General features: G+C 44.7%; 1 protein-coding gene across 8 annotated transcripts in view; it reads left to right on the top strand.

The window, feature by feature from the left end:
• Nucleotides 1-13733, top strand: part of MAP7 (microtubule associated protein 7) — a 177219-nt gene that overhangs the window by 22056 nt on the left and 141430 nt on the right. For 5 of the 8 annotated variants that reach the window (XM_042939925.1, XM_042939924.1, XM_042939921.1 and 2 more), the window contains exons 1-2: nucleotides 1607-1646; nucleotides 1905-2158. The exons of 2 other annotated variants lie outside the window; for them this stretch is intronic. In XM_042939925.1, coding sequence (XP_042795859.1) covers nucleotides 2026-2158 — 133 coding nt within the window. In that variant the 5' untranslated portion in view covers nucleotides 1607-1646; nucleotides 1905-2025. Of the gene's footprint in view, nucleotides 1-1587; nucleotides 1647-1904; nucleotides 2159-13733 lie in introns of those variants that run through there. One more of the 8 variants, XM_042939919.1, reaches the window with a different exon arrangement.

Raw genomic sequence — 13733 nt, 5'->3', positions numbered from 1 at the left:
AGGTGAACATGATTTTAAGTAAACTTAATACCTGAAATTTCCTTCAGTTCCCCAATCTACACATCTAACTCTTAATTGAATCCCCCAGCCTTTGAGCAAAAGATTTCTGAAGTGTTTTGTTTTGTTTTTTTTCCAGCATGGATTTGCCAACCATCTAGTGACAGCTCCAGCAGTGGGCTGGACAGTATTATTGCTCGATAACCTTGATAGTTGAACTGGAAACACCTGAAATACGAAGCAGAAATGGGAGTACTTACAACAGATGTAGTGTAAAATGTAAAAGCAGGTGATATGTATAAGCACTTCTTACTGCTACCACTATGCTTCATTTAATCCTCTCCCCAGTCCTGTAAGCTAAATGATGTCACCCCAATTTTACAGTGAAAGCTAAGGCACCAAGAGAAGTTAAGTGAATTGTCAGAAGTTATCCTTCCATCCAAAGGTTGGAGAGAGGGTGCTTGGGGCTCCTGGGTGGCTCATTTGGTTAAGCGTTCAACTCTTGGTTTTGGCCCAGGTCATGATCTTGCGGTTTTGTGACTTTGAGCCCCGCGTCGGAAAATGTAGGAGAGTGGTCTGGGATGGGAGGATTGTTTTGGACTTTTTAAGCAGACTTGATTTTGATTAAAAGGCAAAAACAAAAGCAACAAAAGCTACCAATTTGGCAGTAGGCATCTGTCTGTGTCACTTACTATAAATTTAATTTTTTCACACACAGCATAAATTTCAGGCAGCCTAGAAGTGGAGAGTCTTAAGTGAGAAAGCTCATTTCAGAAGAAAACAATAATCCCATGATTGTATGCTTTGGAGAAAAGAGTCCAAAAAAGAACTAAAAGTGGGTCAAGTGTTAAGAATTGCTCAGCACTGCTGGTAGTGACTCGCCCAGAGCAGTGGAAACTGGGGGGAGTTGGCCGCGTGTCCGTGAGATGGATTCCCCGCCCCCCCCCCCCCCCCCAAGTAGGTGGATTGTACTTTCTCATTTCTCTCCTTTCAACTTGACTTGCAGAAGGGGTAGTCCAAATTGTGGTCTTGGTGAGAACAGGCACGGTTCTCCCCCTGCCTGTCCTCCCTGGAATGTCTCAGGTGCGTGGCAGTGTCAATCCTCATGGCCCAGCCTGGGGTGATAGGGACCTCCAGAAAGCTGCGATGTGATACTGTGTGCAGAATGAGCCATGGGCGTCCAGCTATGCCTTCATCCAGGGACTCGCAAACATTGTCATGATTGAAAACCGGGTCCCCCAAAGAAGAGAAGGACTTCTTGCCTTGAGTCCCCTTCCCCATCCTGGGGAGTCCCCTGCTGCCTGTGCGGGCATGGCGACAGTTGTCCTCCGGGGCTGCAGCCTGGCGGGGCGGGCGGAGAAGAAAGGAAGAGGGAGCTGCACAGCGCTGGCGGCTCCCTCCCCCCTGCTCCAGACCTCTGCGGTGAGTTCCCCCGACCAGCATCCCGCAGCTGCCTGCGCTTCCAGGCGGACCGGAGCTGCTCCCAGCCCTCCCGGATTAGGACCTGTCCCGGTTGTCAGGGCAACTGTTTACAGGACAGCATATCCCGGTTTTCCCTCTGTGCCGTGTGCCGAATATCTTACTGTGCGGTGGCAGGAAGCCTGGGCAAAGGTGCCGCAGCAGGAAGAAGCTGGGATCTGACTGAACAGGTTAGGCAGTGGAAGGAGGCTTCTGACCCTGCGTGCCTTTCCCGGGGCTCTTCCGGAAGGAAAGTGCGCCTGCGTGCTTGTGTGAGCGTGTGTGTGCCAGCTAGCGAGCTCCAGCCAGCCACTTGCCTGGGGGGAGTAAGCGGGAGGGGGCGCGGAGGGGAGGTGGGGGGTTGCTGCTAGGTGAGGGGGAACTGCAGGGCCTCAGTTGCCAAGTGGCTGGTAGTATCTGTCAGCTGTTTGCACACTGTTTACCCATAGGGGATCTATTACAAGTGCTCAAATGAACCGGCAGCTTGGAAACTAGCAGCTTCCTGGGAGCTGCAATTACATAAGCATATATTTTTAATATAATAATAATTAAAAACCAAGTAGCCGCGGTATGCCTGGATCAGCTACAGCTATCCGACAAGAGAGACTGAAGAAGACCAGTGCAAGGCCAATTCCCCTTGGTTTATTCACCATTAATGAGGAAGATGAACAGCAAAAGAATGGAAATTCCAGAAGACCTAAAGGTATGCATTAGCTCTACCCTTTGGTTGGAACTGGAGCCAGCCCCCATTTCCCACACTGTCTGTAGCACATTTACAAACTGTGTCTGTGGTGCACGCTGTGTGGAGTGCTTGTGACCTCCTAGCACAGTTTGCTGGTTGTATTTACACATTCTGTAGAGCTGTGTATGCATGAAATGCAGAACAGATTTTGCAGATTTGGTAGGTTTCAGATCAGTTGCCTTTTTTTTTTTTTTTTTTTTTTTTTTGACACAAGCTACTTTCTTGGCCTGGAGATCTTTAATTTATACATGCTCATTTGAACAGTTACCAATGGCATGTCCTTACCAGGAAGGAAATAGGACTTAATCCAGGTTTAAATGATCATCTCCCTACCTTGTTTAGGTGCATTGGTGATTTCTGTTTAATGATCTGAGTTTCTCCTTGAAAAGGGAGGAGTTAGATGAAGTGACCTAGGAGTGAATCCTTTCCAAGGGCAGAGAGTCAAGATGTTACTTCTTTTTCTATTCTGAAGGAGCTTGAGAAGGTGGTAAAACAAACATTGAGCACACTGTAGGGGGCAAAGCTAGAGAACAGGGAGGGGAAAGCATGACGTTTTATAACTTCTGATGGTAACTCTGCTGAACATCTGTCTGGAGGTTGGAATGTGCTGGGTGCAGAAAGGGGAGGTCTGATTCTTGTACCTTTCTTTCATAATGATGAAATGGAGCAGCAGTTTTGCCTGGCTTCTCGAATCCCCCTGTACTGCATCATTTTAGCATCCTCTCATAGCTACCCTCCCACAGCTGTAATTGTCAGAGATGGCAACATCATAACATTTTTGAAGAGGGGCTTTAAGCCTTGCCTTTTAAGTTTCTTTTTTCCCAGTATCCTAATTCTTGCAACCCCCTTCCCCCAAATGCATATGAGCTGTTTGTCTCTTAAACTGATAGGTTATCAGTTTTGTTGTTTCTATGTGCTGATTAAATTTTAGCTTGCATTCAAATTGTTCTGTCACTGAGATATCAAATTTCCTCTGTGTGGTACAGAGTAGTAGCATGGCAAAGTAGCAAGCAAATACTGAAGCCCTGATAGAATGAGTGTTTCAGTAGAATCCAGTGCCTGAAAACGACTGGCTTTCTTTTTCCTGGCTCTTGAATGAGTCTTAGAGTTTGCTTTTCTTAAGTATAATTGAAACTGTCAACTTTAAATCCCAAAGTATATTTTTACTTCACTTTTAAAAGGCTGTATACAGGGAATTTCAAATCAACAGAACCTTAGTAATGTAGTTGATTTTAATTTTACTATCAGACATAGTTTCTATTTTAGAACAAAATGACTTCAGGAATTTACTGATGCCACGGATGGAAGCTGACATAGGTGATTCTTTCATTTGCCAGGAATTAGACAGTTGAACCAGAGTGTGGTCTTGATGAAAACCCAGTACTTTCAATGGTTGGTAGAAAATCATTTGGCCTCTTAAGAGGTGTTAACTTTCTAAATTAATGTGGAACTGTTGAACTGTGCCCACTCTGTATTTTTGGAAATGTTCTTGATTTGCGGCACTTTTCCCTTAGGCATTTTGGAACGGTAATTTAGGATAGCTATCCATTTTGTTCTGAGTAGTTTTCTTGAATTCCTCTCTTTCTTCTGTGGTTTTTTTCCCCCCAGTTGCCTTTAGTATTTTATTTAAAGGGAAAAAGGGTAAGGTAAGTAGTTACTTCTAAAAATGTATTTATTTTTGGCAATTCGTGCAACTTCGTGGATAAGAGAGACTTAAGGAGTTTCTGAATCCCTACCATTTTTCTTTTTCTACTTTTCCTTATATCAAAGGGAAAAAGAAGAAAAAAAAAAGAGTAGAAGAAAAATGCTACGTTGATAAGAATGCCCAGACATAAACAAACAACATTGGAAATCTTTAATGATTCCTAACGAGTAATACTATTGGCTTGGTTCTGAATTTCTCATCAGGTCTGTCTGAACAGTAGGAATGTCCACTTTCAAATCTGGCTTTGTCGATCAGAACAGTGATGGAGGTATTCTGTGTATGAACTGTCCAGTATGATAGCCACTAGCCACATGTACCTGGGAGTACTCGAAATATAGCTACTATAACTGAGAAACTGATTTTTAAATTTTAATTGATTTTGAGTTTAAAGAGCCACATGTGGCTAGTGGTTACCTTATTGGACAACACAGTTTGAGTCTGTAGAGCTTTGATCTTCTGAATTTTTGTCCTCTCTGATTTGTCTATCCTTAATTGCTTCCTGGTGCCAGATATGGTCAGGTCCTGAAATGAATGTGGTTTTTAAAAAGGGCTTGATGGAGCAGACAGCCTCTTTCCTGCAAGGAAGCATAATAACCTGGCTTTATTGACCATTTCGGCTGTCCTTTCCCACGTAAATGTTATTGCCTGCTCTGAATATTATTCTTAACTCACCAGTTGCCTGTACCGTCTTTTGCAACTTATAATGGACTTTTATTTTCTAAATTATTTCCAGAGCATCATAGCCCGATGACAAACAGATTATCTTCCATGTGTGACTATTAAGATAAACAATCACTTTGTTTTCTTTTCTGCCTACTCTGTGGCCTAATCAGCCAACTGTACCCAAACTTGGTTTTCATGCTTAATATCTTTATTCTGTCATTACTAGCAATAAAGAAGCATGCTATCTAAATTCAGTAAGCAAAATGCTTCTGTCAAGAAGGACCCTGGGTTCATGACAAGTAGTATCTTTCTGGGTACTCTGCTGTTGGGTAACCATCATAATGAACTCAGTAGGAATAAACATATCGATTACCGTCTGGACTCCCATTGTGGCTTCAAAATTACCCTGGTGGACTGAGACTGTAGTTTGTTTAGCTAGTAGATGAGATCAGTTCTTGAAGGAGGGATTTTTCTCCCATGTAATCGATAGGGATGTACTTGATAATATTGATATATAACATTTAGAGAGTAATTGGGAGCGAATTGGGCTTATGTTCTTGCTCTTACACCTCCAGAGCCCAAGCCTCAGTGCAGTGCTGACGTTAGGACTGGCAGAGGCGAGCCTACTTAGCTACTGCAGTGACTAAATGCCCTTGGATAAGTTTCAAGGCAAACCTACCTTACGGTGAATTTTGCTGAGCAGGTGTCATTATTAAATAAAAAGACATTTTCTCCCTAAACCAACACTTGTTAAATGCACACTCTGTACAGATTGCATTGCTGGGTCGTTTGTGGAGATGGTGCAAAGGTAATTGACACGGTTTCTACTCTCAGAGGTGTTTACCTGTCTAGTGGAGGAAGACCACTATGTACCAATAATGCAAGAATACAGACTAAAATCAGGGAAAGGGCAGAGAGTATATGGAAAGTATCTACACATACAGCTGTGCCCTTCTTGAAACTGTAAGCTATTCAAGTGCCAGGACTACTCTTCTGGGTAAGAAATTGCAGACTGCATGGAACATTACTGAATGGAGATAAACTTAACATTTAAAAATAATTTGCACAGTCTCTGCAAGTCTAACAGGAATTTTAAGAAATGTTGACCATATTAGAATTGTCCTTCCAAGGTAACTACTTTGAGGGAAAGAGTAAGTACTATATTTGGATGTATCCGATAGGTTAATCCTATCACTCTTTACCTCGTTGCCTCTACCTAAGAGTATATCGGGGATTCTACTCTGTTTTGTTGTTTTCCATCATTTTCCTTGGTGGAAAAAATGAAGGCATATGTTTACAGGGTAGTATTAATTGACTACTTTGTTAATATCTAGGTTAATGCCTTCTGCCCCTTTTGTTAGCAAATTGCAGATTATAAAATTTCTCCTTTAAATCAGGGCGCAGTAGTTCTGAGCAAATGTGCTCTCCTTCTCCCTTTACTCCTTGTCTGCCTTTTTGTTAAAATGTGTATTTATGGAGCCTGCAGTTAACTTCTTTTCTTCTGGCTTATCCACTATGAAGGTAGAATTTCTGCCAGTTAAGGTTTCCAAATGAAATACAATCTCCTATTTACCATTTGTATTCCTATTGGATTGGTGATGATCTAACAGTTGTAATGTCCTCTTTGTAAGTCATGAGTCTTTTTTTTCCTCCCCCCAAAAAGGAGCATTATGTCAAGTAAAAATGCCATTCTAGAATTCATTCTCCCACATGTTCTTGTTTCTTTTCCTCTTGGGCTCTGTAAGACTTGGACTGTTGTCTGTACCCAGTGTCTTTATTCATGCCATTTCAGCACTAGGCAAAGACATTACCAGTAGAATTTTACAACTGGTGAGGCAAATGTATAGTTAGGAGGAGCAGTAACATCAAAGATCCCTATTATAAGGAGGAAATCTTAAAGTCAAATTGACTGGCATAAATTTTATTTGCTAAAGAGACCTGAAATACAATGTCTTATTCAGAAGATTTATATAAAAATAACAGTAGATGTCAGGAACAAGGACCATAACATCTGCTGTATGGCTTGCACTCATTGGATTCTCCTTGAATACGTGTTGAGTGAGTAGAACCGTCTTCTAGGCATTCTGTGTTATAGAAGTAGAAAATTACCATAGATGTCACTGTACAAGGGGAACATGATTTGACCTCTACATAATCACATTCTTTGTATGGTGAGGTAGTATATGCATTGGGATTTGCTTGCTATATAAAACTTAAAGTTTTAAAAATTATGTGCCTGGGGGTGACTGAGTGGCTCAGTTGGTTGAGCTTTGGACTCTTGGTTTTGGCTCAGGTCAAGATCTAATGGTTTGTGAATTTGAACCCTGTGTCGCACTCCACTCTGAGCTTGGAGCCTGCTTGGGATTCTCCCTCCCCCTCCCTCTCCCTCCCTCCCTCCCTCTCCCTCCCTCCCTCCCTCTCCCTTTCCCTTTCCCTCTCCCTGCATCTCCCTCCCTCCCCCTCCCTCTCCCTCTCCCTCCCTCTCCCTCCCTCTCCCTCTCCCTCCCTCTCCCTCCCTCTCCCTCTCCCTCCCTCTCCCTCTCCCTCCCTCTCCCTCTCCCTCCCTCTCCCTCTCCCTCTCCCTCTCCCTCTCCCTCTCTCTCCCTCTCCGTCCCTCTCCCTCTCCGTCCCTCTCCCTCTCCCTCCCTCTCCCTCTCCCTACCTCTCTTCCTCTCCCTCTCCCTACCTCTCCCTCTCCCTACCTCTCCCTCTCCCTCTCCCTCTCCCTCTCCCTCTCCCTCTCCCTCTCCCTCTCCCTCTCCCTGCATCTCCCTCCCTCACTCTCCCTCTCCCTCACTCTCCCTCTCCCTGCATCTCCCTCCCTCCCTCTCCCTCCCTCTCCCTCTCCCTCTCCCCCCCTCCCTCTCCCTCTCCCCCCTCCCTCTCCCTCTCCCTCTCCCTCTCCCTCTCCCTCTCCCCCCTCCCTCTCCCTCTCCCCCCTCCCTCTCCCTCTCCCTCTTCCCCTCCCTCTCTCTCTCCCTGCATCTCCCTCCCTCTCCCTCTCCCTCTCTCCCTCTCCCCCTCCCTCTCCCCCTCCCTCTCCCCCTCCCTCTCCCCCTCCCTCTCCCTCCCTCCCTCTCCCTCCCTCTCCCTCTCCCCCCTCCCTCTCCCTCTCCCCCTCCCTCTCCCCCTCCCCCTCCCTCTCCCTCTCCCTCTCCCTGCATCTCCCTCCCTCTCCCCCTCCCTCTCCCCCTCCCTCTCCCCCTCCCTCTCCCCCTCCCTCTCCCCCTCCCTCTCCCCCCCTCCCTCCCTCTCCCTCCCTCCCTCTCCCTCCCTCTCCCTCCCTCTCCCTCCCTCCCTCTCCCTCCCTCTCTCCCCCTTCCCCCAGTCACACAGGCATGAGCTCTCTCTCCTTCCTCCTCTCAAATAAACAAACTTAAAAAAAAATTATGTGCCTGTTTCAAGAGCTATAATCAGTGGAGCTAAAATAGCTGGCTGCTCTAACCAATAGGAACCAAGCACATGTATTTGGTGAAAATCTCCCAGCTGATAAATCTTCCCCGTTATTTATTAGAAGGTTGAATTGAGTATCCTTTTCCACTAAAATTGGCATATCTCAAGGGAGCAACTTTAAATTTAATCCGTTGTTACTAAAAAGTTACCAGGTCATTTGCAGGCACCTTGGCCATGTTTTGAGCAGAAACTAATACTTCACAGCAACAAAGGAAATTTTATTGAGAGGGTTTCATCTTAATTCTCAGATGTGAGCATTTAGAAAGAGCCCATTTATGCTGGACCCTCTGTGTATTAAATTTATGTTCTAGATTTGCCAACCTCAAAAGGCAAGTCATACCCCATTATACCTCAGATCTAGATACAGAGGCCTGAAGTATAACACAGATGAACGTAAGACATTGTGTTTGAAGTGTTTGCCAGAACACCGATGCATATTTTTGCTGACTATAAAATGCAAGTTCTGTTTTCTTAGGCTTTAGACCCAGTGATGATTTGTTAGAGAATTTTAATAGAGTCTGTCCAGATTCCAGAGAACTTACCATTCTGGGTCCAGTGTGGAGTTTGAAGTGAGAATGGAGCTTAGGCATATAGACCGAAGAAAATTATATTCACAGTTTGATCTTGAATATACATGGCTCTCGGGACTAGAAGCATCCTTAGAATCCTGGGCCTAATAAAGTAGTAGCAAGATAGTCTGTGGATTTAGTGGAACCCGTGGTCCTAAAACTTACATCCTTGGGAACAACATTATGGAGGCTGGTGTTGTCCTCATAGGGTCACTTTCAGGGTCAAGTATCAAGTGCTCTTGTTGAGAAATGACTTGGACTTGGGGTGGAGAGTTGGAATCTCTGTGGGCCCCTGTTGAAACCTTCCCAAACAATGTAACACAAAATCTAAGTACAAATGCAGAGTCGAGATTGTAGTTGTTGCCTCTGAGCCCCTGGAGAGAACTATAGACATTCAGACCCTCTGGCTGTCAGGGCTGTCAGTTTCCGCGGTGGGAAAAGTTTAACCAGATTGACTATTAGTGGCTACATCCAAGTTTGCCGAGGTTATTTCGAAATTCAGAATAACTGTGGGACGAGAGACGGTGTGATGTGCTAGAAAAAGCACCGCATGTGGACATAGGCAAGTTACGGTTCTTTAACCTCTTCCCAAGCTTCAGGTTCTGAGCTGTAAAATGAAATTAATAATGCCATGCTCATAGGTGGAGGTGAGGATTAGAGATATTATAAGCATTTAGCACACTCTCTAGAAAATACCTGGGGCTCATTAAATGATGTTTATAAAAAGTGGGATAGGGGCGCCTGGGTGGCTCAGTCAGTTAAACGTCCGACTTCAGCTCAGGTCACGATCTCGCGGTCCGTGAGTTCGAGCCCCGCGTCGGGCTCTGGGCTGACGGCTCAGAGCCTGGAGCCTGCTTCCGATTCTGTGTCTCCCTCTCTCTCTGCCCCTCCCCCGTTCATGCTGTGTCTCTCTCTGTCTCAAAAATAAATACAACGTTAAAAAAAAATTTTTTAAAAAGTGGGATATTTGACTACAAATGACAAATTTTCTGCTAACTTCTACCAACATACTCTTTGTCCCACTACATGCCTGTTAGAGAAATTGTCCGTCGTCTAATCTCCTGCCTTGTACCTTAACTAGCTTGTGAGTGAAAATTTCCAAGACAGCCGCCACTTTTCTGAGGCCTTTTTAGTCTCTTCCCCACAATGGGTATGTGTGACTGGATCCTTGTCCCATGTTTATTCGTGTGGATCAGATGTACTAGGTGTCAGGCAGGTTACTCATTGCCATGCCCTGTAATTGTGTCGTGTGAACTGAAGGAAATAAATTACCATTATGTCAGATCACCTCACTTGTTATTTCAAATATGATTAAGGCAGTGCACCTTTATTCCTTGGGATTAATGGAACGCTTCTGGCCTTAATCAGGGAACAATAGCCATAATCCTCTGCCATCTTGGAAACCAATCAAAGGGAACATTTTTCTCCTTAAAATTTCTACTTTTAGAGTTTTTTGTTTTTACGTGTGAGAGAGAGAGAGAGAGAGAGAGAGAGAGAGAGAGAGAGAGAGAGAACTGCTTAATGGAAGTGTCTTGGGCTTGTGGGCAGGTTTCTGCTAAGGACTTGGGTGATAGGTGCTTACATGTGAGGCTGCCAGCTTTATGTGGGCCGTTTGTCTTTTCTTGTGCTGTTTGCAGCACCATGACTGTTTGTTCTAAATTTGGTCAGTTTTCCATTACTTGCTTCAATACTTTTATTTCTCTGTGGTAGTCTTGTTTCTTTCACGAGTCAGTCAGCAGGAAGAGCTGCGAGCATTTGGTGCAAGCACCATGTTGGATGTTACACGCTGCTCTTACTATTATTAAACGTAGGTGCCAGTGGATCTTTATATCCTGAGGTAGAGCTCTTCCCTCTACCTGCTGTGTACTTTGGTTCTCCTTCTTCTGCTTTGCTATACCTGGTCACCTTCTACTTGTTCTTTGGTTTCACTGTCATTTCCTTAAGAGTGTCCCCAGATCAGGCTGGGTCCCATGTTCTGGGCTGTCCTAGGATCATATATTTGTCCTTTGTTGCTCCAACCAGATTGTCGGTTTTGGTGGTTGAGTAGTTGTTAAACGTCTCTCCAACAAGACTAAACTCTGAGAGGGCAGTGAGTGTGGCTGTTTCATTCATACTGTGTCCCTGGCACGTAATATGGTGCCCAGTATGTGGCTGAGGCTCCCTAAATGTTTATTACACAATGACTGATTAGAGATGATGCACTGACACTGAGAGCCAGAGAAAATGAAGGGAGCACAGCAGGGGAGGCTATCTGTCCAAGCCCTAGAACATTCTGAGATCCAGGACTTTATTCTGAATCCAGCAAAGGCCTTGAGATACCAGATAGATCATCATCCTGCCTGGTGAGAGGACTGTGACTTTTGTATTAAAGACCTTTGTCCACTAGCCTTTGTGCAGAGAGGACCTGTGGTTAATTTTCTGCTAGGACCTTGTGGCTGAGAGAGTTTGCAGATTCTGCCGTGACCGACTTGGACCAAATTCCAGGGCCAGATCATTCCAGAAGCACCTTCTACCATCATCTTTCCTTGAACTACTGGAGCTCATTTTTTTTTAACTTTTTTTTTTTTTTTTTTTTTTTGAGAGCACAGGCTGGGGAGAAGGAGAGAGAGAATCTCAAGCAGGCCCCACACTCAGTGCAGAGCCTGGCGGAGAGCTCGATCTCAGAATGGTGAGATCATGAACTAAGCTGAAATCAAGAGCTGGACTCTGGATTCAAATGACTCAACAGACTGAGCCACTCCAGGCATCCCTGGAGCTCATTATTAAATGTTCATTTTGAGGTTGTGGTATATGCTCATTACAGCCATGTCTGGAGTATTACAAGTATTTACCTTCCTTTGAACAACTGAAATTCACTATCATGGCTATAAAGTATAAATTACAAGTCAGGGGGAAATTACACATAAGAAACAAATCCTGATTGACTTCAACTCTCCCAGATCTCCATGAAACATAGTGTCTCCCACTGCTACCTGCTTCTCTGTGGGTCCGGGAAAGAGCTTCTGCAAGCATAGGGCAGTCCAGTGTGTTCCTGGTCACGTTCCCTCTGGCCCCCCAATCCATTCCAGTGTACCTCATTAAGCCACACTGAGAATTTTCCTTTTATGTCTCTCCTTTATAATGCCACCTCTGCATCAGCCAATTTTTCCCCCCTGAGGCCCAGAAAAACAGATTCTTTGTAGGTGGATGGTTCCTGGCACAGACCTTTCAGTCAGCAATATATAAAGATACAAAGTAGCATCTGCAGTGTTAGGATTCAAAACCTCAGCACTCTGGGTTTTCACCCTGGGCTTGCTTTGGGAGTCACGTTTTCTTTTTAAGAGTCTGTTACCCCTGATTGTTCTGTGACACGACAGTAGTAAATCCTTTTCCTAATTCTTACACAGTGGTGTTTATTATCGTCTCACCTCTCCTTACGCATCCAGTAGTTTAGAATACTGTTGCATAAACATTAGCATGAATTATGAATGGAACTCCAAACTGGCCACTTGGGTCAACACTTCCAGTCATCAGTCAACTTGACATTTTCTCACAGTCTAAATGACTTCAAGATCATCTCCGTTGTCACAGTTGCAGTGACATTGACACTTTCTCTGCTGCTATGTGACCTTCACTTGGCTCCGTTTAGGTAGTGTAGGTCTGTGTTGGGACTTATTAGCTCTCTATCTACAATACCACAAACCCGGAAATTCCCCTAGGTACCCACAAACTTCAGATTCAGCAAACACTGATTTTTGGGGGTGTCTGCCCCATGCTAGACAACACGCGTGGTCTCCCCAGCTGTGTGAGTTCCTTCTCCTGCCGGCACCGTGGCCTCGCGCCTTCCGAACTCTTCATCCTCTGCGTGACCCCTCGGCTCCCGAACCCTGTGTTCTCACCGCTGTCAGCACCCTTCCAGCTCACTTGTGTGCTTTTCAGGCCCGGAACTCATGGGTGACCATCTCAGCAATGCACTTGGAATGACGCCTGGTCCTTCTTTGCAGGCTCTGAGTATCCCCATGCTCCCCACACAGCCTCTTCTTTCCCCTTCAGGGCTGCCGAGTGTTACTGTGCAAGTGTGCTCGGGTCTGCTCCACTGTCTTCTTGCTCTCTCACCACATGAGCCTGTCTGCTGATGGCCCGTTGTTGTGGTCAAATCCCATCCTAGCTGGTGTTCACCCTGTGTCTCATCCATTCAACCTCACTCTTCACGTCTAACATTTTCTGTCACTGTCTTGTGAACATGAGGATGTATTAAATTAGCTTCTACGTCATCATTTACTCACTGGAGTAGAGGAAGAAAATAAGTAGAAAGACACATAAGCCTGCATTATTCTAATTAAAACTCAACGACACGAGAGAAGAATGAGGGATTTCTGTTTTCCTTTGATGCGATTTTGGAGAAGGGTAACATTTAAAAGGGACTGTTGGCCGCCGACTCTAGATTTAACTAAATACCGAGTGTCAGGAGATGATTATGCTTATGTGGCCAGTGACATGATTTTGGGGGAAACGTTATTGATAAGAGAAAAGCAAATCGAATGCTCTAGACCCCATCTGAGAATTTCTTGTGGATCATTACTACTGTTGATACTTCATGAGGGGGTTAATATAATTACTGCTCCATGTTACTTCAGGAGAACAAGGTTAAAGAATGAGGCTGTACATTCTTGAGGTGATGTGTTAAAAAGCAAAACTTTAATTCAGGACTTTCACTGGTTCTTGAATTCCTTTCTTCTGAGAGTGCTGTAACAATCATTAAAGTGGAGGCCTACTTTGTTGTTACCAGTGTCCTAGATTTGATTTTTTCCCCCCAAGATTAATGACTCTTTAATGACTCAAGGTAACAGAAACCGTTTTGGCTAAATATGTAGCTATTTATGTTGTCCTCTAGCCTATTTTATCTTAAAACTTAACCGCAGCATTTTAGTGTGAAAGTTAAAGGAAAAAAATAAAACCATCCTGGGTGAGCCTGTACCACTTAGCATCATCCGTTTCCTCCCCTGTGGCCCTTAGATTTAGAGTCCACTCTTGTAAACCGTTGACTGAAGGAGAGCAAACATCCCTGAATGGAGCCTTCGCAAGCACCCTGGTTCGTACATTGCTTAGGACAGTTTGGGCAGCAGGATGTGCTAGAACCAAAAGTCAGGATACTTGGTTTCTAAAT

The sequence above is a fragment of the Panthera leo genome, chromosome B2, assembly GCF_018350215.1.
Source record: "Panthera leo isolate Ple1 chromosome B2, P.leo_Ple1_pat1.1, whole genome shotgun sequence".
In the NCBI taxonomy this organism is placed as follows: Eukaryota; Metazoa; Chordata; class Mammalia; order Carnivora; family Felidae; genus Panthera; species Panthera leo.
Note: the sequence above shows the minus strand (reverse complement) of the source record. Positions and strands in the feature narration are given on the sequence as shown.